Source organism: Narcine bancroftii, chromosome 2 (genome assembly GCF_036971445.1).
Source record: "Narcine bancroftii isolate sNarBan1 chromosome 2, sNarBan1.hap1, whole genome shotgun sequence".
Classification (NCBI taxonomy): domain Eukaryota; kingdom Metazoa; phylum Chordata; class Chondrichthyes; order Torpediniformes; family Narcinidae; genus Narcine; species Narcine bancroftii.
The window spans coordinates 194,290,526-194,311,852 of NC_091470.1; the positions used below are offsets into that span (position 1 = coordinate 194,290,526).

Sequence of the window (21,327 nt, forward strand, 5' to 3'; positions counted from 1 at the left end):
TATTATAATTTTCCATTATATCTATCTTCTGAGCTAACAGCTCTTGTGCCTCTTTAACCTTTTTATTAGATTCTTCTAATTTCTCTTTTAAGTCATCTACTTCCATTTCTATGGCTGTTTCTCGTTCTTCCACCTTATCCACTCTTTTTCCTATATCTGTCATGACCATCTCTAATCTATTCATTTTTTCTTCTGTACTTTTTACTCCAGGATCCGTGTCCTTTACCTCTGTCTCTTCTGGTTTTCTTGTTGGTTTATTTGTTTTATTTTGTTGGGTATTTTTGGTCTTCTTATTTTTACTAGAAGTGTCTTGATGCTGGTCTTCTTCCTCTGGGTTGGTCACCTGTTGTTTCTTTGATTTCTTTTTACTCTCTTCTTTCTTGTTCTCGTTATTTTCTATGTTTTCCTCTTGCTGCTTTGTTGTGGTTGTCAATTTCAGCTGTGGAGATCGACTCCTCAGCTGGTCCCCCCTCCTGTCAGTGTTATTTTTGTCTTGCCCATCGCGCATGCGCGAGGAGTTGCACATGTGCGGTTGCGCACTTTTGTTTGGCTCTGTGAGCCATTTTTGTAGTCCCGAATTTGGGGCTTCAACTGACCTTAGGGAGCGGGCTTCTCTGTCCACGGCGGGCCTCCTCGTACAGGTAAGGCCTTCACCTTCTTCTTCCAACGTCTTTTCTTCTTCTCTTCTTCCTGTTGCTTTTGGCTTTTCTTTTTTCGCTGCCATTTTCTCCACACCTTTATTTTCACTTTATTTTGGTTTTTGTGTTTGTGCCTTTGTTTTTTCACTGTCTTTTTTTTACTTTTCCGGAGAGGGCTGGAGTTCCCTGACCGGCCACTATTCCATTACGTGACTCCTTCCAAACTCTGTTCTAAGTTGATGGCCTTTTATCCACTTGTCTTAGACCAGGGGTGGGCAACCTTTTTTTTAAAAAAACTCACATTCCACCTTAAGTCATCCCTATGCCATAGGTGCTCTTAAAGGGTTTGCTTAAGGTGGGATGTGAGTGGGAAGAAAAGGTTTGAAAACCACTGTTTTAATTGTCCCTCATTGATTCGTTATGTGCACGGTTTCAGAGCTCCAAAGGAAATGGCCCATGACAATTTTTCTCAAGCGAAATATTTCAGTAACAATTGGGTCTAGAACAGTGGTTCTCAACCTTCCCTTCCCATTCACATCCCACCTTAAGCAATCCCTTACTAATTACATAGCATAGGATTACTTAAGGCAGAAAGTGAGTTTTAAAAAAAAAGGTTGTCCACCCCTGTCCTGGACTCTCCCACCATAGAAAACAACCTTTCTACAAGTACTCTGTCCACGCCTTTCACCATTCAAAATATTTCAATGAGATTCCCCCTCATTCTTCTCAATTCCAACGAATACAGGCCAATAGCTGCCAATCTGCTGGAGAACACCAGGTGGCAGCCTCAGTCCACTCCTGATCGCACTCCCAATCGGAATCTGGAAACACCCCACACACACATTTCCTCGTACGCAGAGGAATGGAAGACTCTTGACGTGTACACAAGCCATTCAAAGTTTCTGGAAATGAGGGAGTTACCTTATGAGGAGGTTAATTAGCCTGGGATTGTACTCGTTGAAGTTTAGAAGATGGGGGAAGGGGGGAATCTTATAGGAACATAAAATTATGCAAGGATGTACAATTATAAGGGGGCTAGACACAGAGTGGGTCTGTCCCGCATCCGACTTGTCAGCCACAAACGAGCCTGCAGCTGACGTGGACTTTTTACCCCCTCCATAAATCTTCGTCCGCGAAGCCAAGCCAAAGAAGAAGAAGACACAGAGTAAATATAGGTCAGCTTTTACCACTGAGGTTGGGTGAAATACAAACCAGAGGACGTGGGTTAAGGGTGAAAGAGAAATTTAGGGGAACCTCTTCACACAGAGAGAGGTGGGGGTGTGGTACGAGCTGCTAGCTGAAATGGTGAATGTGGGCTTGATTTTAACATTTAAGAAGAATTTGGACAGGTACATGGATGGGAGGGGTGTGGAGGGCAAAGGGCGGATGTCTGTCAGTGGGACTGGGCAGGATAATCGTTTGGCACAGGCTGGAAGGCCTGAAAGGCCAGTTTCCTGTGCTGTGATGTTCTGTGGAATAAATAGGGGGAGAGATTGTTTGCACACTGGCAACTGAGATTAGAATGAGGAAGATGCAGGGAAGTAGATTTGAGACGTATAGGGAGGAATTACTTCTACCCACAGAACAGTGGAATCTATCCAATTCTCTTCCTCAATATGCAGTGGAAAGCTGAAATATCGTTAAGACACAAGATTTTGATGCACAGGGTTGTGGGGAAAGGACAATTGGGGACAGGATTTCTCGTGCTCCGATCTGAGAATTGGAATCTGATGCCGAATTTCCAGGACGTCCAAATATTGAGATCGTGGATTTTCAGGGAAAAACTACACGACACTAGAAAGACATTGACTGTTTCAGCACAGAACAGGCCCTTCGGCCCACAATGTTGTGCCTACCCCTATAAACCAACTCAACTACAATCTCACCCTTCCCTACCACACACCCATAACTCTCTATTTTTCCTGCATCCACGTGCCTGTCTAAAAATCTTTTAAATGTCCCGATTGTACTGGCCTCTGCTGGCATTGCATTCCAGGCACCCATTACTCTCCGTGTCAAAAATAATTGATGTCTTACGTCTCCCCTAAACGTTCCTCCCCTTGTACAGATGTCCTCTGGTGTTTGCTACTGTCACCCTGGGAAAAAAAGTTCACCTTATCTCTGCCTCTTATAATCTTGACGGCCTCTAATAAGTCTCATCTCATCCTTCTTTGGTCCAAAGAGAAAAGTCCCAGCTCTGCTAACCTTTGGTGCTTTCAGGTGGCCAGAATATGCTGATATAAAGCCGCCTAAAATAGCTTAATGCGGCTGTCGGGAGGCCACCTGAAAGTGGAGAACCCGGCCCTGAGGAGCACTTACCTAACCCTCCTCGGGGAGGTATATTCTCCGGCTCGGAGCGCTCCCCCTAGGCACCTGAAAGCAGGAGGCAAAGCTAGGAGCTTTCAGGGGCCTAGCAGTGGGCGAGCTGTTGTCAGTCAGCTGGTGACCCGCTGACAGCTACCCTCCCTGCTGCCGATGCCTACCCTCTCCACTGCCTGACAGCCCCCGGCGTGGGACTACGGGCCCCTGACGTCCCGCGCCGGCCGCTCCAGCCCTGTAGTCCTGCGCTGGCCATAATTTGGCATCAGTTTATAGAAAATGAGGAAGGCTTGTGAGTTGCTGTTAATCTTGCATATTGATTTTTGCATTCTGGAGAGAGTTCTACACGAGCATCTCTCAACCTTTGCGTCCTTAAACCTGATAAATTGAAACCCGCAGAATTTCTGTAATAAATTATCATTGATCCAAGAGGAAAGGATACATCAATAGGGAGCAATACACAGAGATATTGTCTTCCTGAAAACAAACCAACAATTGTTTTGTGGACGACAATTAAAGTTTATTTCTTTTCCATTATTTTGATGTAGTGCTGCTAAAGATGCTCCATAAACAAGCTGTGACTACGGCCATAGTCCACAGGAGCCAGTGTTTGCTCCGCGGCCATCTAAATGTCCCAGCTGCACTCCCCAGCTGCGTCTGCCAGCGCATTGTCTGCGTCTGAGCACCTGAAAGCGGCTCTTGCCTCATGAGACTTTTTCCAATCCAGGCAACATCCTGTTAAATCTCTTCTGCCCACTCTCCACAGCTTCCAGATCCTTCCTGTAATGAGGTGACCAGAACTGAACATAATTCTCCAAGTGTGGTCTCACCAGAGCTTCAGCATCACCTCTTGAGCTCAGTCCCCTGACTAATGAAGGCCAGCGTACCATAAGGCTTCTTAACTACTCTATCGACCTGAAAGTTTGTAAAGGTGATGGGCTCTCCCATGCTTGGGCATCTGGCACCCACTGAGTTGCAGCACCCACCTGTGTGACCTGGGAGCTCCCTGCTCACCCGCACGTTCCCCTCACGGGTCTTTAGGCTGTAGATGGAGCAGATGTTGTCCAAACCACCGCAGGCCACGTAATTACCCGATGGAGCGTACGCGCAAGTCATGACCCAGGACGATCGGAGGGGAATGGCGTGAACCTGGAGACGAGATATCAGCAGGTTGGAACAGTTTCGCAGTCCCGGGTGATGTGGGGGGGGAGGGAGGGACCAAGGGTGTGGAGGGAGTCCCAATTCACACCAGGCACCCTGGCGGCAGAGCAGGGAGAGTTTTAGAGGACCAGAGTTCCACCTTGACCTTGCATGCCTCTGCCTCATAGCATCAGCAGCCCTGGTTTGATCCCAACTTCTTAGCCCTGAACCATTTCTCTCTCCGCGGATGCTGCCCGAGAGGCTGGATATTTCCAGAATTTTCCATTTTTCTTCCAGAAAAATTTTAAATTAAGATTTTAAATGTAAATTTTTAAGTTAGACATACAGCACGGCAACAGGCACTTACAGCTCATCAGCCCTTGCCACTCAACTGACCTACAACCCTCAGTACGGATTGAACGGTGGGTGGAAATCTGAGCCCCCTAGTGAAAACCCACGCAGACATGGGGAGGACATAAAACTCCTTACAGGCAGCACGGGATTCGATCCCCGGTCATTGGTGCTGTAAAAGTGTTACGCTAACCACTTAAAAACTGTAGAAATTCTGCCTGGTTTGCAGGAGAATCTCAGGGTTGTATGTGATGTCACATATCAACTCTGACAACAAATCTGAACTTGAGATAGGCATTTTCTTTGCTGTCTACAAAGTGTGCCCATGGCTGCCCACGGTGATGAGAAATCTGATGCCTTGGGTTACATCAGTTCACCCTTCACCTTTGTCCCGAACCTGGTGGAAGCCAGAGAGAAGGCCAAGAGCGGATAAAGATCATCATTTGCCACGGAAGGACATTGTAAAAGGTTTTTTATGTTAAGATGCATTTAGCAGAAAAACAAACAGATAAAGATCCCTTTGTGTTGCGGGTGGTAGAGGCAGCGGGTTGGGGGGGGTGGGGAGGGTTGCAGTGGTGTGAATGCAATGCATCACAATGCTTTTTTAACTAAAGGTCCCATTGTAGCATGGAACTAGTTTGGTTTCAACAAGTGACCCTTTATCCCAATTCATGAGATGCGGCATACGGTTGGGGGGGGGGGGGGGGGGGGGGGCCTGTCCACTGCAAGGGGAAACCAGAACACACAGCAGACCTATCTGGGGATCAGCAGCGGAAAGGGTGAAGTTTCTTGATCTATCCTGGGGCCATCATGCCGATGTAATCAGGAAGAAGATTCACCACTAGCTGTTATATGTTATAGGTATATGGATATATGTTATATGTTATAGGTATATGGATGAGAAGAAGATGGAGGGTTATGGGCATTGTGCAGGGAGGTGGGACTAGAAAGGGGTGTTTGGTTCGGTGCGGACTAGAAGGGCCTAATGGCCTGTTTCCGTGCTGTAATTGTTATGTTATGTTATGTACTTTGTGAGGAGTCTGAGATTTGGATTTGAGGAGACTCTTGCAAACTTCTAAAGGTGTACCATGGAGACCTTTCTGATTGGCTCTCTCACTGTCTGGTACGGAGGTGCCAACGCACAGGACAGGAAGGGACTACAGAGGGTTGTGAACCTGATCAGCATCATCACAGGCACCAGTCTCTACTCCATCGAGGATGTCTTCAAGAGGCAGTGTCTTAAAAAAGCAGCCTCTATCCTCAAGGACACCCCACCCCCCCCACTCCCTAGGCCTTGCCCTCTTCGCTCTGCTACCATCGGGAAGGAGGTCCAGGAGCCTGAAGACGAGCACCCAGCAGCATAAGGACAGCTTCTTCCCCTCCGCCATCAGATTCCTGAATGACCAATGACCCACAGTCCCTGCCTCACTTTCTCTTCTTTGGCACTAAATGATTTAAATTCAATTGGTAGGAATATGTGCACCTCAAGACAATGAATTTTGTGACATGTTCATGACAATAAATCTGACTCTTTCTCAGGATTGGATTTATTTTTGTGTATAAAAAGGGCACAGATGTTATTCAAATAATGAAGCACCAGCAAAAGAGCCGAATATATAGGACCTACCTTGTTAGTGGTATAGCTGTCCCAGATAATTAATTTTCCATCCTGAGAGGCACTAACTAACAGCCTGTGGGGATGAACAAAAAACATATAATGAATCAGAAAAGCAGTGAAGTTAAACGGAATCAGTCAACTGCAGAGGGAATTATTTTTAACAGCGTGGTAGCCCGGGAAACCCTGGTGAATTTCTACAGAGGGGCAGTGGAAAGTGCACTGACCGGCTGCATCACGGTTTGGTGTGGGGACACCACTGCCCCCTGAGTGTAAAGCCCTGCATAAGGCAGTGGACACAGTCCAGGGCATCACATGCAAAAATCCTCCCCACCATCAAGAACATCTACGGGGAATGCTGCCGTCGGGAGAGCAGCAGCAGTCATCAAGGACCCACCCCACCCAGCACATGCTCTGTTCTCGCTGCTGCCGTCAGGAAAGAGGTCTTGGGGCCACAAGACTCGCACCCTCCAGGTTCAGGAACAGCTGCTCCCCCTCCTCCATCAGACTCCTCAACTATAAACTTAATCAGGGACTCGTTTAAGGACTAAATTTAAATTTTAAAAGTATTTATTTGTCTGCAGTTTTTTGCATTAGCTCTAAGTGGTGATTCTGCCTGGCCCACAGGAAAAAGAATCTCGGGGTTGTATGTGATGTTATGTATGTTCTCTGACAGTAAATGTGATCTCTGAACTGTAGAAGCTGATTCCAGCTATTTAAACCCGTGGTGCCCAATTACACCCAAATTAACCTACAAATCATGAATGTTTTGGAGGGTTGGAGGAAATCGGAGCCCCTGGAGAAAACATAGGGAGACACCAGTGGATTCAAACTCAGGTCACTGGCTCTGTGATGTTAAGAACAGCAGTCCTTGCCCCATTTTTCTTTCCTTAGGCCAGTCCAGTTCCCAGTTTTAAACTAAGAGGGTTGTTGTAATCTGAATGTGACATCCTTAGTGGATGGGGGAGAGTGGGGGCGAGGGGGTGACAGGAGCTCTCAGTGATAACCATTGGAGGGAGATCTTCAGGTTTAGAGCAGGAAAATGTGGTTAGCCTCGATGCGCAGCACTGAACATAGTGGGACACAACCCTACTACCAGCACCAATCCCAGATTTCACAAGGTACAAGAGCAGAAGTAGGCCTATCAGCCCATCGAGTCTGCTCTGCCGTTCCATCATGAGCTGATCCATCCTCTCACTCAGCTTCACTCCCTGGCCTTCTCCCTGTAACCTTTCAGTCTCTGCTTTAAGCCACCCAAAGACCTGGCTTCCCCAGCCACCTGCGGCAACAAGTTCCACAGACTCACGATCCTGTGGCTAAAGACGTTTCTCTGTGCCTCCGTTTTTAATTGACACCCTTTTATCCTGAAGTTGTATCCTCTTGTTCTAGATTCCCTTACCGTGGGAAACATTCTTGCCACATTTTCTCTGTCAGGCCTTTCAACATTTGAAATGCCTCCATGAGGTCTCCCCTCATCCTTCTGTACTCCCCAATGAGTACAGTCCAAGAGGCGACAAATGTTCCTCACGTGCTAACCCTTTCATTCCTGGTATAACTCCAGTAAATCTTCCCTGAACCCTCTCCAATGCCAGCACGTCTTTCCTCAAATAAGGTGCCTAAAGTCGTACACCAGGGGTTCTCAACCTTTTTCTTCCCACTCACCATCCCACTTTAACCTAGGCCATCAGTGCTCTGTGATTAGCTTAAGGTGGGATGTGAGTGGGAAGGGATGGTTGAGAGCCACTGCTCAGAACCCAATTTTTACTGAAATATTTTGCTTGAGAAAAATTGTCATTGGCCCATTTCCTTTGGAGTTCTGAAATGGTGCACATAACAAGTCAATTAGGGACGATTAAAACAGTGGATTTCAATCTTTTTCTTCCTGCCCACATCCCACCTTAAGCAATCCCGTACTAATCACAGAGCACCAATGGCCTAGGGATTACTTAAAAGTGGGTTTTGAGTGGAAAGAAAAAAATTGAGAACCACTGCTGTACACAGAATTCCAAGTGAGGTGTCACCAGTGCTTTACAGTCTCAACATCACATCCCTGCACTTGTCTGCTATCCCTCTAGAAATGAACTCCAACATTGCATTCTCCTTCTTTACCACTGACTCAACCTGGAAGTCAATCTTGAGGGTAGCCTTGGAAATTTGTATTTTCTCTCCCCATTTATTCTATCAAAGAGATAATCATACACATTAAAAAAAATTTACACATACAGCACTGTAACAGGTCAATTCGGCCCTTTGAGTCCGTGCTGCCCAATTTACACCCAATTATCCTACACCCTAGTAAGTTTTTGAACTGTGGGAGGACACGGAGCCCCCGGATAAAACCCATACAGATATGGGGAGAACGTACAAACTCCTTACAGAAGCACAGAATTCAAGCCCCCGTCCCGATCACTGACGCTGTGAAGACGTTGCGCTAACCACTACGCCAACCGGGCCGCCCCAACTTTCCAACATTGTATTATATCTTAATTCGTGTCTCCTGCTGTTTGTGCCATAGTTCCTGGAGTTTAACTCTCTCCTGGAAACCCGTCCCGGGACAAACACGAGATCCTCGCACCGCAGTGAGACGCGCTGGCCTAACAGCTGTTTGTGGCGTGACACCAACCTGGAGTCGGTGCCCCAGTGCATGGCATAGATCTTGGCCAGGTGACCCCGCAGGGTACGCCGTGTGCGCATCTGGATCCTCCCGACCGGGTCCAGGGCAGCAGTAATCTGGAACAAAACACACACACTTTGTCTGGAGGCGAACAAACCCCTCAGAATCGAGATGAAGACACGACAGAACATTACAGCACAGAAACAGGCCTCTCTGCCCTTCTAATCTGTGCCAGACTATTAATCTCCCTAGTCCCAATGTCCTGCACCCAGTCCATATCCCTCCTATCTGTGTACCTGTCCAAATTCTTCTTAAATGTCAAAATCAAGCCCACATTCACCACTTCAGCTGGCACCTCATTCCACACCCCCACCACTCTCTGTGTGAACAAGTTACCCCTAAACTTTTCCCCTTTCATCCTTAACCCATGTCCTCTGGTTTGTACCTCAGTGGAAAAAGCCAACCTACATTTACTCTGTCTGTCCACCTCATAAAATCAAATCTCCCCTCATTCTTCTACGCTCTGGGGAATAAAGCCTGAACCTGTTTAATCTTTCCCTGTAACTCAGTTCCTGAAGTCCGGGCAACATCCTAGTAAATTGGCTAATGTAGCATGGTGACATGAGAGGCCTTACACCGCACGTTAAAAGGTTGCTGTTCAAGATGTCTGGCTGCAGTCCCCTTGTCGACAACACGAGGTGCCCCACAGAAGCAGAGTGATGAATGCTGTGCGACAGAGTGGGACACTGACATACAAAGGAAGGAGGGTGGGGGTGGGGAAAGCGATTAGGTCAAAGCAAAAGAACATATTAAACAGGAGCAGGAGTAAGCCATCCGGCCCGTCGAGCCTGTTCCGTCATTCTTTATGATCATGGCTGATCTGACAGGCTCATCTCTGCCTTCCTTTTCCCTGTTTCCCTTAATTCCCCTACTACATAAAAATCTATCCAACTTTGTCTTGAACGATTCAGCAGAGGAATATTTTGTTTTTAAAAATATGCATTGAGTGGTTAGTGCCTAGAATTCAATGTAACACTGGTGTTCATTTCAAGAAGAATAGAATATAAGAGCAGGGATGTGACGTTCAGGCTTTATAAGGCCCTGGGCAGACCTCACTTGGAGTTTCGTGAGCAGTTTTGGGCTGATGTTGAAGAGGGTTCAGAGGAGCTTCACAAGGACAATTTCGGGAATGAAAGGCTTATCGTATGAGGAGCGTTTGACAGCTCTTGGCCTGTATTCGTTGGAATTTAGGAGAACAAGGGGTGGGGATCTCATTGAAACATTTTGAATGTTGAAAGGGGTGGAGAGAGTAGATGTAGAAAGGTTGTTCCCCACTGTGGGAGCATCCAGGAGAAGAGGGCACAACTTCAGGATTGAAGGGCGTCCGCTTAGAACAGAGATGCGGAGGAATTTATTGTATGGAATTTGTTACCATAGGCGGTTGTGGACGCCAGGATATTAAAGCAGAGATTGATAGGTTCTTGATTAGCCAGGGCATCGAAGGGTATGGGGTGAAGGCCAGGCATTGTGTCTGACTGAGAGAATGGACAGCTCACGATTGAATAGCAGGGCAGACTTGATGGGCTAATTGGCTTGTTTCTGCTCCTATGGAATGTTCTGCCTCATGGGAAACCTGAGGTAGCTTCAATCATGGTCTGGGGAAGAAATAAAAATATATCGAGCCATGGGACCACGGGCGGGAGAGTGAGGCTAGCTGCAAAGTCCACAAGGAGACGGAGCAATCTCAACAGGAGCAATAGGCTTTCTTCTGCATGGCTGCCATCCTACTCTCGATAAAAATATTTTTGCCTTTACCTCCCAGGTCGGAAGAATAAATCTTTGACAGATTCTGCATCTCACTGGCCTGCTTGAGGTTTTCTCTATCTCCATGAGAACACGTGGATAATTGAATGGGTTACCACCTTCTCCGGTGGAACAGAGACTACAGAACAATTAACTGCTGAGCTCGAACTCCGCTTCACAGCAGAGACCAACAGAAGGATGCTTAGAGGGCATCAAAAGCATTTGGAAACAGAACGTCTCACAAAGCAATTTAAAAGCTAGAAAGCAGCACTGGACATTTTTGGGCACATTTTATGAATTTTGGTCTGCTGATCACAGAAATTTTAAATTTTAAATACATTTTAAATTTTAGACATACAGCATGATAACAGGCCATTTTGGCTCATGAGTCAATGCCACCCAATTGACCTACAACTCCCTGGTAAATATTGAAGGGTGGGAGGAAACTGGACCCCGCCGGAGAAAACCCACGCAGACACGGGGAGAATGTGTGAACTGCTTACAGACGGTGCTTGGCGTTGCGCTGACTGCTACACCAATGTTGCCACCCACCTTAAAATCACCTTTTCTTATCTCGTACCGATATTTAGATATAACCTATTTTTGAGATTTCCTGTCATATTTTAAATCGATTTCAAGCAGAAGGGCAACACGTTGTTGAAAATTCATTTTCTGCATTTGCACACGGACTTCTTGGCTGATCTTGGTGCCATCAGCGATGAACACGGTGAAAGGTTTCACCAGGACATTGCAACCACGGAAAAGTGGGATCAGGGCAACTGAATCAGCGGAAAGACATTTTTAGGTTGGTTGAAGAAAGAGTCAGCATTGTTATGCGATTAAACACAATGAATTCAGTAAAAGTCGATTTACTGTTTCTCCAACTTCTGACATGATGCAGCAAATCTGAAATTATCTTTGTGTTCAGTTTGAAGTTGTCCATCATAATCCCCTATTTGTTTCCAGGAAGCAAATCTTTTGAAAAATTTGTTGACCAGTGCAATCTCCATAAAACTCTGCTGGAGGACTCAGCAGCTAGAGCATTTGTTGACACTTTGAGTCAGAATCCTTCATTAGAAAGGTCGACCCCTCTTTTTCTCCCACTGATACTGCTTGACCTGCTGAGTTTTTTCCGCCAGGCTGTTATTGATCTATACCTCAGTGTCTGCAACCTCACATGTCTCTTGGGGCTCAGGCTCCAGCTGGAGAGAGCGCCCTGCCCCTTCCCTCACATGAATTCCTCGCACCCGATGATGAAGTGAAACGAGAAGGTCTGCAGACGCGGCAATGGAAGTAAATGCACTAAATTGCTGGAGCGTTCAATGGAGACAAAGATATTTAACCAAGAGTCGATGTAGAAAGGTTTCCCGTGCTGGGAGAGTCTTGGACAAGAGGGCACAACTTCAGAATTGAAGGGCATCTGCTTAGAACAAAGATGCAGAGAAATTTCTTCAGCCAGAGGAATTTGTTGCCACAGGCAGTTGTGGAGGCCAGGTCGTTGGGTGAATTTGAGCCAGAGATTTGACAGATTCTTGATTAGCCAGGACATCAAAGGTTATGGGGAAAAGGCTGGGCAGTGAGGAAATGGATAAACTCATGATTGAATGGTGGGGAAGACTGAATGGCCAGACACACTCGATGGGCTGAATAGCCTATTTCTGCTCCTATGCCTTATGGTCTCATCACCAACGATGTGGGCCTGAGCCCTTTATCAGGGTATGTGAGCATCTACTTTGACGAAGGGCCCAGGCCCGAAACATCGGCTCTTCATCTTTGCCTCTTTTGGACACTGTAAGACCTGCTGAGTCCCTCTCGACCTTTTCAAGCACAGTGAGGGGGGAGGTGGTCACAGATTTGATTGGAGACCCGTTTTGTTTCACTGGGGGAGGGGGGGGATCAGTTGCCACTCACCTGGCTCAGTGTGGAGTCTCCGCATGCTTTCCGCGCATCCTGTAAGCAGAAGGATGAAGATCAGCCTTGGTCAGATGTTGGTGGGTCCTGAAATGTCAGCCATTCTCCTCCCCAAATATATTCCAACTGTCCAGGTACCAACAACATCCTTCACAAAATTAAATTCCCTTGAGTTATTTTCTGAAATTTCAAAAAATTGATTTAGATCTTGGAGGGACGTAGGGGGCGGCACGGTCAGCGAGGGGGATGGCATGGTCAGCATTGGGGCACGGTCAGTGTAGCAGTTAACGCAACACTGTTGCAGTGCCAGTGACCCGGGTTCGAATCCCATGCTGTCTGTAAGGAGCTTGTACATTCTCCCCATGATTGCGTGGGTTTTCCCCGATGGGCTCCGGTTTCCACTCACCGTTCGAAATGTATCGGGGTTGTAGGCTAATTGGGTGTAATAGGGCGGCATGGGTTTAAATGGCTGGAATCAGCTTCTACCATGTTGTGAATAAAATAAGAAAAAACATATGGACAGGACGGAACGGACATGCCTTGGTGATCTGAACCCAGGTGTGGGCTGCACAGGCCTTTCAACAGGATGAATGCTGAAAGGCCTGGACAGTGTGGACGTGGCAAGGATGTTTCCCACGGTCGGGGATTTTCGGGCAAGGATGTCAATTTAGAACAGAGACGTGATAACATTTCTTTAGCCAGAGGGTCATGAGTCTGTGGAACTTGTTGGCACAGACAGCTGTGGAAGCCAGGTCATTGGGTGTACTGAAGGCAGAGATTGACTTGATGGGCCTACTTCTGCTCCTATATCTGTGGCCCTCTTGCAGTGCCTGACCTCAGCAGTTGGGAGCAGGACGTGCCCCAGAACCCCCCACCTCCCATTTAACCTGAGACTTATTCGCTTACCCGGATCTGGTTCCGTAGCTGCTCCGCCTCTTGGCGCAACTGTTCGAGCTCACTCATGGTGTCCCGTCAAGCGAACGGCGCGGAACCACCTCCACTGCGGCCAATCGGAAACTTGCCAGGGGTGGGAAACACAAAGAAAGCTTAGCATCTGTCGGAGCTCTAAAGTTACTGTAAACGCTGGTGTAAAGATGACCCTAAATTTCCACCGATAATGTGAGTTCTGAGCTATACGCAGTGTACAGGACAGGGGTGGCCACATACGATAGACTTCTGATGTTTAAGAACCGCAAGCCATGAAAAATAAATTACAATCACGTTTTACATGCACATTTTGTTCCAAAAATTTATATAAACAAAAGAAATACATGTACATAATAGTATTTATTTATGTACATTGTTTTTAAACAGCTAATTAGTTCCAACAATCAAAAGTACACATACGCGTGCAGTAATCGAATTTTGTGGACCAATTTTTAAAGTAAAATTTAGGGGGAGGGTTGACTATTGCACACACTCTCCTTTTGACTGTGGTTAGTTTGGGGCGTCGGGAGCTCGGATGGGTGGGAGATCGGGGCATCAGGAGCTTGGATGGGTGGGAGATCAGGGCCTAGACAGGGGTTGCGCTTGGGGCATTGGGAGCTCGGATGGGTGGGTGGCTGGGGCCTAGGTGGGAGTCCGTGCTTGGGTGTCGAGAGCTCAGATGAGTGGGAGATCAGGGCCTAGGCGTGAGATGGCGGCCCGGATCACACTTACACACTGCTAATTTCACTGCCCGCAACACAACCACACGTGCCACAATCACACCCACTAATATTACACAGCCAAAATACTTCCATGAGCCACACGTTCATGTCAAAGAGTCGTATATGGCTCGCGAGCCGCAATTTGGCCACCCTGTAAAGGACAAACACCCCCCCCGCAAAAGTCTGGCACTCACTCAATAAAGGTTTACATTTTATTGGCATATTTGAAATAAAACCACCGTCACCTCCTGTAACAGGCCATTCAAAGCCTGTGCAGAGCCGACGGCAGTGGGCCTGGGCGGATAGACCCTGGGAGATGGGTGGGGGGGGGGGGCAGTGCTGAGACTTGGTTGGACATGCGCAGGCTTTCCCCACTGAAAGGCATTGACCATCAATGCATGCGCATTAGGGTTAGGGTGTGGTGTGGAAGTGAGTCGGGTTGTCAGCGTGAAGAAGGTGAGCTGAGTGCCTGACTGGGACACTGGCATGGAGGAAAGAAAGAGGTCTCGATGCCACAAGACTCTCATCACCAGGTTCAGGAACAGTCGCTACCCCTCCACCATCTCCTCAACGACAAACTCAATCAGGGGGTTGTTTAAGGATTCTTACACGCCATTGATTTTTTTTTCCTCTCTGGTTTAGTGACATTTCTTTATCTGTTTATATGTGTACATTGTGTACAGTTTCTCTTTACATTATCAATTAGTGGTCATTCTGCTTGGCCCACAGGAACAAGAATCTCAGGGTTGTACGTGATGTGACGGATGAATATATCCGAAATCTGAGATGAGTCGGGCTGTCAGCACGAGGAAGGTGGTAGAGTGCTCCTAGGGCCCAACCGGAACATTTGAGTCAAAGCCAGCGGGATGGGGATAGAATATGGGGGCGTGGGGGGAAGATGGCAATGGTGTTGAAACTTCACTGTCAAGGGTCGGATTTTTAGACCCGGCTTATAAGACGACCCCCCCCCCCCCCCCACCACCCGATTCTGAAGCGAAATTTCCAGTTTAGAGGATTATCCTGTATATTATCAAATGCTGTCTGCCGCCTTGGAACCTTGGAATGTGCTACATACACTCCATCAAGTTCCCTTTGAAGCTTAGTTGCCAATGCAGCTTTGAGAGACGCGGCTAAGATTTTACATCGAGTAAGGGGGTGCCCTTTCTCCAGCAGCAGAGGGGAGGGAGGACCTTAGTTTCGTGTCCCCAGCATTTCCTGCAAGGCAGGTTCAACCAGGATGTTGCATTCAAACCATGGCTTGGCGGGGCGGGGGGGCGGGGGGTGGAACGTGAACTTAACACGAACTGTGTTCTACTCAGCTGGTGAAACGTGCGTTGGACATGCGAATTAATGAGATGGAGTCACAATCCCCAGGCAATTCAATGCACTTCCTATTTTGAGAACATTCGAAAGCGGCCACTCCCTTCAGACACACAAAAAAAAAGCCAACGTCAAACAGAAATTAAAAGAAGGTTGTTTCGGGCTATTTTACAGAAGAGAGTGTTTTAGAAAATTGCAGCACTGGCAGGGTTCCCAGTTCACAGTTGCCTCTTGGTTCCTCAGGGGGAACAACTGAGTTATCTACGAATAAAATATATCTTTTTTTAAAAGAGTGAAACACAAAAGTCTGCAGATGCTGTGATTGTGATAAAAACACAAGCTCCGTACGGGCTTTAAACGTCCTGTTAAATGAGCCGATGGTGTTTTATTTGGTCTTGGCCCAAGATGGTGGTGCCTGTGTTCGGCAGCAGTCACGAGGGGTTGCAGACTTGGGAAGCAGAGGCACCAGAAAACAAGGAGACCACCCCCCCCCACCTGAGAAAGAGAAGCAGAGGAGTCGACCCACGGGACAGTGACCACGGCGGCAGTCCAATGAGAGATACACAGGCAGCAGGGCAAGGCACCCACGTAGACTGCGGTCGAGGGATTCACGCCGGGCTGCTGGAGACCGGCTCTAGACTGGCTGGAGGGGGCACCAAGTATTGGAACCTGGATGTGAGAGGGTGTTGAGGCAGCTGAAGGGTTCCTGACTGTGTCGGAGGTTCGGGTGCGGGAGCGCTGGAGGTGAATCCACGAACATGGTGACTCTGAGGGTACTACTTTCTTCTCCTTTTCTGCTGATGGCCAATCTGTCTGCCTTACGGGAAACGAAAACAAAATCAGCGTAATATTGCACTGTCTTTATTAAATGACAATAAAGGGATCTTGAAAAGAAAATAAGCTTTTTACTTAAATGTGCCATGGTCCTCGGTGCTGAGAATGGCTGGTTTACAGCCCCCGTGTGCAATGGGAAGATTTTCTCAGCCAAGTTCTGCACAAATCCAAGATGGGGCTGTTCCTGCACCTTTGCCCTCGAGGCCATCTGGAAACTGTGCTTTCGAATGCACTTCGACATCCGCACATTGTCTCTTCGACAGGCAGAGGCACCCTCCCCCTCACCGTGATCTGCCTCCCTCTGCTCGCAGTCCTCTCTGAGGCCGTATGGCGCACAAAGCCACCAGACTCTCAGAAGAAAAGATAAAACACACCCCCCTCCTTGGTGAAGATTCCATCCCTGCTAAATCACACCACTGCCCCCCCCCCACCCCCAACTCCCGTGCTGCTTAATCATTGTGGGCAGCTAGCTGAAGAGTTTTTAAATATTGAGCACAGAATCCATCTTGAACAGTCCCAAGCACACAGCCCTACAGCCTGTTTTTAAGACTTAAGTACAAAAAAAAATGTTTAAGCAGCTTTGCCTTATAACGAGGGTTCTGATTAAAAGGACATCCGTCCCAAATGTTGGCCCATTTGTTCTAAGTTCACTTCAGGCTGCAATTTCTTTTTTACATGCAGAAAATATTCATCACTTTACAGGACCGCCTTTCCAGCCTAATACGACAGAGCTCTGGATCATGCATCATGCATTGCAAAAATATATTCCTCGCCTTAAGAAAAGCCTCACAGTTCATTTATCTGGGAAGGAGAGGGCATGTATAATATGTGGTGAACATTTTTTTTTTAAAAAGGAGGCAGAGCAATACACGGACAAGAGTGACATGGAGAGTGCAAATTTCTCTCACCCGCCAGCGGCTGTATTCTGTGAGGTGTCTGAGGAGAATCGGTTCGTCACCAAAGACTCTCAAAAAACAGGTGGACTGTGGAGAACATTCTGGCCTGTCTGGTACGGAGGCGCCAACTCTCAGGACAAAACTCCAGGGGGTTGTTAACTTGGCCTGCGGCATCACGGCCACCAGACTCCACTCCATTGAGGACATCTACAAGAGGTGGTGCCTTAAGAAAACAGGCTCTATCCACTCAGGCTGCGCCCTCTTCACCCTGCTTCAGGAGCCTGAAGACGAGCACTCAGCGGCACAAGGACAGCTTCTTCCCTCCCCCCTCCCCCACCATCAGATTTCTGAATAGACAGTGAACCCCAGGCACGGCCTCACTGACTTTTATCTTGCACTAATTTATTTATTTTTGAAATGTAATTTATAGCAATATTTGCACCTGTGGCGGTGCCGTAAACAATGAATTTTGTAACATGTTCATGACAATAAATTCTGATTCTGGGACACAGCACAATTTCCGGGTGGGGGGGGGATTTAATCCACTAGTATCTCCTACAACTCTGGGTTAGGTCCTGGCGCAGATGCTGTCCAAAGATTAGCAGAATCAGAATTTATTGTCATGAACAAGTCACAAAATTTGCTGTTTTGCAGCAGCATTACAGTCTAAACATTCATATAAGCCCCGTTACAAAAATAAATAAATATAGTGTATGGAAAGTCAAAGTGAGGCCATGTCTGTGGTTCATTGTCCATTCAGGAATCTGATGGTAGAGGGGAAGAAGCCATCCTTGTGCCGCTGGTCTTCAGGCTCCTGGATCTTTTCAAACGATGGTAGCAGAATGAACAGGGCACGGCCTGGGTACTGGGGGTCCTTGAGCTGCATTCTTAAGACATCTCCTCTTGTAGATGTCCTCGATGGAGTGGAGTCTGGGACCTGTGATGTCGCAGGCCAAGTCAACAACCCTCTGGGGTTTTATCTTGTCCTGAGCGTTGACGCCTCCGTACCAGGCAGTGATGCAACCGCCACGACTTCACATGAAGATTAGTCACATGGAACTATTAGGGGACAGGATTTGGGGAGGGAGATGAGCTGGAGGTGGGTGGGTGGACGAAGCAGTCAGTAGGAGCAAGCCTTTATCACGAACATTCTCAAGCAGCGACACAGCACAAATCCAAGGGAAGCGCTGAGCAGTCAGAGATGCCTTATAATTGCACACACAAGTACCAGATACAGCTTGGTCTCCATAGCAACCAATCTCTATAATGTTCTCTGCTCATCTCTCAAGGGTGGAGAATTAAACAAAAAAACCCCTCAGAACAGTTTTAAAGCACCCATTTTCCCCTAGACTCTGCAACAAGCCTGATGTCGCAAGCTTTTTATAAAAGCCATACCAAACCCGACAAGCTTTAAGGATTGACATTGAGGGCAAGTTTTATATAACCTTACTGCAATGGGCTGAATGGCCTCCTGGATGTACAAAACCCTCCACAGTGTTTGGGAAAGAAACCGTTTTTTCTTTATTTTCCCCTGTGCTCCACAGTTTTTAATTTGTAATGAAACAATTCATGTGATTTATGTGCACATTCCAGATTTTATTCCAGGTTATTTGTAGACATTTTGGTTTGACCATGTAGAAAGTACCGCATTTTGTATACATAGTCCTTTCATTTCAGGGCACAGTAATATTTGGGACATTTGGCTTCATAGTTGTTTGGGACAACTCAGGTGTGTGTAATTGTTTCATTGGTACAGGTAGAAGGGAGCTGGGCTTCTAACCCCTTTGATCACCTTTGGGGTCTGTAGTTGCCATTTTTCACAACACGAGGGCCGGAATTGTGCCAATGAAACTCAGTCATTATGATGCTGAAAAACAAGAATAAAACAGTCATCGCCCAAACCTTAGGATGACACAAAATCAACAGTTTGGATCATCATTAAGAAGGAAGAGTGAGCAGGTGAGCTCAGTAATCATGAAGGGACTGGTAGGTCAAGGAAGATCCCCCACCGCTGCTGGTGACAGAAGAATTCTCATCATAATGAAGAAAAATCCCCAAATGTCTGTCCGACAGGGCAGAAACACTCTTTGGGAGGCAGGTGAGGATGTGTCAATGACGAATGTCTGCAGAAGACTTCATAAACAGAAATACAGAGGCTACACTGCAAGATGCAGACAATGATAAAAGAGCAGCCGGTGTGGGGAGGGGGTGGGGTATTCCATTTATCCTGCAGCCTTGGAGAAACAGTCAGAGATAAAGATTTAGAAAAGATCAAAGTGGTTCTGGGTCAGACACCTGTCCCCATCCCTGAGCCTAACCATAGAACAACACTACAGCATGGAAACAGGCCCTTTGGCCCATCTAGTCCATGCCAAACTATTAACCAACAACATTAAACGGCTGAAGAATTTCAACTGTCCAATGGCCTCTGACTTGGAGTGATAGATTCCACCAAACTGTCTCCAGCGAGATTTTAAAAAAAGCATTCTTCAGACTCCTTATCATGACAGCAGGCCATTCAGCCCTCTAGATCTATTCTGAATCCAAATAAATTGTCATGAAGATGTCACAAATTTAATTGTTCTGTGGCAGTATTACACAAGCAAATTTTTCTATAAACCAGATTTCAAAATAAATAAAATAGAACAAGAAAGAGAAAGAGACAAAGTGAGGCCATGTCTGGGGTTCATTGATTTTTAATTTTTTTTTATTTTTCACACTATGAACATATTAACCAAAATACACATAAACATTTCCCTCTTGAATATACACAGTGGCATTTTCTCCCCTTTCCTCCCTCCTTCCCATCCCCCTCCCCACCCACTAAACATTCAACATATACAATATATTAAACCCATTAAACAATGTCATCACACAATGAAAATAAACAAGAAAATTGTGTCATCTACTTTTACACACTGGGTCAGTTCATTTTGTCTTCTTCTCATTCTGTCATTTTAGGGGGTGGAGGTCCGCGATAGGCCCTCTCTGTTATGTTACATGTATGGTTCCCAAAATTTATTTGAATACTGTGATGTTATTTCTTAAATTATATATTTTTTCCAATGGAATACATTTATTCATTTCTATGTACCATTGCTGTATTCTCAGGCTCTCTTCTGATTTTCAGGTTGACATTATTCATTTTTTTGCTACACCTAAGGCTATCATAATAAATCTTTTTTGAGCTTCATCCAATTTGAGGCCTAATTCTTTATTTCTTGTATTATTTAGAAGAAAGATCTCTGGATTTTTTGGTATGTTGCTTTTTGTGATTTTATTTAATACCTGATTTAGATCTTCCCAGAACTTTTCCACTTTCTCACATGCCCAAATTGCATAACCGTTTCCTTACAGCGAAAACATCTATCTGACAATGTTGGGACCCATTTATTTAACTTTTGGGCGTGATATATAGCCTGTGTAACCAATTATATTGTATCATGCGTAACCTCGTGTTTATTGTATTTCTCATAGTTCTGGAGCATAGCTTTTCCCATTTTTCATTTTTATGTTGTACCCACTTTTGTTTGGGCTTACAGCTTATTTCATCGTTCTCTTTCTCTTGCAGTTTGATGTACATGTTTGTTATAAATCTTTTAATTATCATTGTGTCTGTAATCACATATTCAAAGCTGTTTCCTTCTGGTAACCTCAGCCTGCTTTCCAACTTGTCCTTTAAGTAAGTTTTCACTTGGTGGTATGCAAACATTGTACCGTGAGTTATTCCATATTTGTACTTCATTTGTTCAAAAGATAATAAATTATTTCTCAAAAAACAATTTTCTATTCTTTTGATCCCTTTTCTCTCCCATTCTCTAAAAGAAAGGTTATCTATTGTGAAAGGGATTAGTTGATTTTGCGTCAATAATAATTTTGGAAGTTGGTAATTTGTTTTTTCCTTTCTACGTGAATCTTCTTCCAAATGTTGAGCAGATGGTGCAGTACTAGTGAACTTCTATGTTGCACCAGTTTTTCATCCCACTTATTAAGTATATGTTCTGGTACCTTCTCCCTTATTTTATCTAGCTCTAACCTGATCCAATCTGGTTTTTGCCTTGTTTGATAAAAATCTGATAGATATCTTAATTGTGCTGCTCTATAATAATTCTTAAAGTTTGGTAGCTGTAAGCCCCCATTGTTTGTACCATTCTGTTAATTTATCTAGTGCTATCCTCGGTTTCCCCCCTTTCCATAAGAATTTCGTTATTTTTTTTAGCTCATTGAAGAATTTCTC

At 46.1% G+C, this 21,327-nt stretch overlaps 1 protein-coding gene across 3 annotated transcripts in view; it reads right to left on the reverse strand.

Annotated features, from left to right (window-relative positions):
* LOC138754889 (guanine nucleotide-binding protein G(I)/G(S)/G(T) subunit beta-2) overlaps positions 1–21,327 on the reverse strand; it is an 89,048-nt gene that overhangs the window by 11,404 nt on the left and 56,317 nt on the right. For all 3 annotated transcript variants that reach the window (XM_069919847.1, XM_069919845.1, XM_069919846.1), the window contains 5 exons: positions 13,298–13,408; positions 12,392–12,430; positions 8,687–8,793; positions 6,076–6,139; positions 3,944–4,106 (listed from right to left, as the gene is read on the reverse strand). In XM_069919847.1, the coding sequence (XP_069775948.1) occupies positions 3,944–4,106; positions 6,076–6,139; positions 8,687–8,793; positions 12,392–12,430; positions 13,298–13,354 (430 nt within the window). In that variant the 5' untranslated portion in view covers positions 13,355–13,408. The remainder of the gene's footprint in view (positions 1–3,943; positions 4,107–6,075; positions 6,140–8,686; positions 8,794–12,391; positions 12,431–13,297; positions 13,409–21,327) is intronic.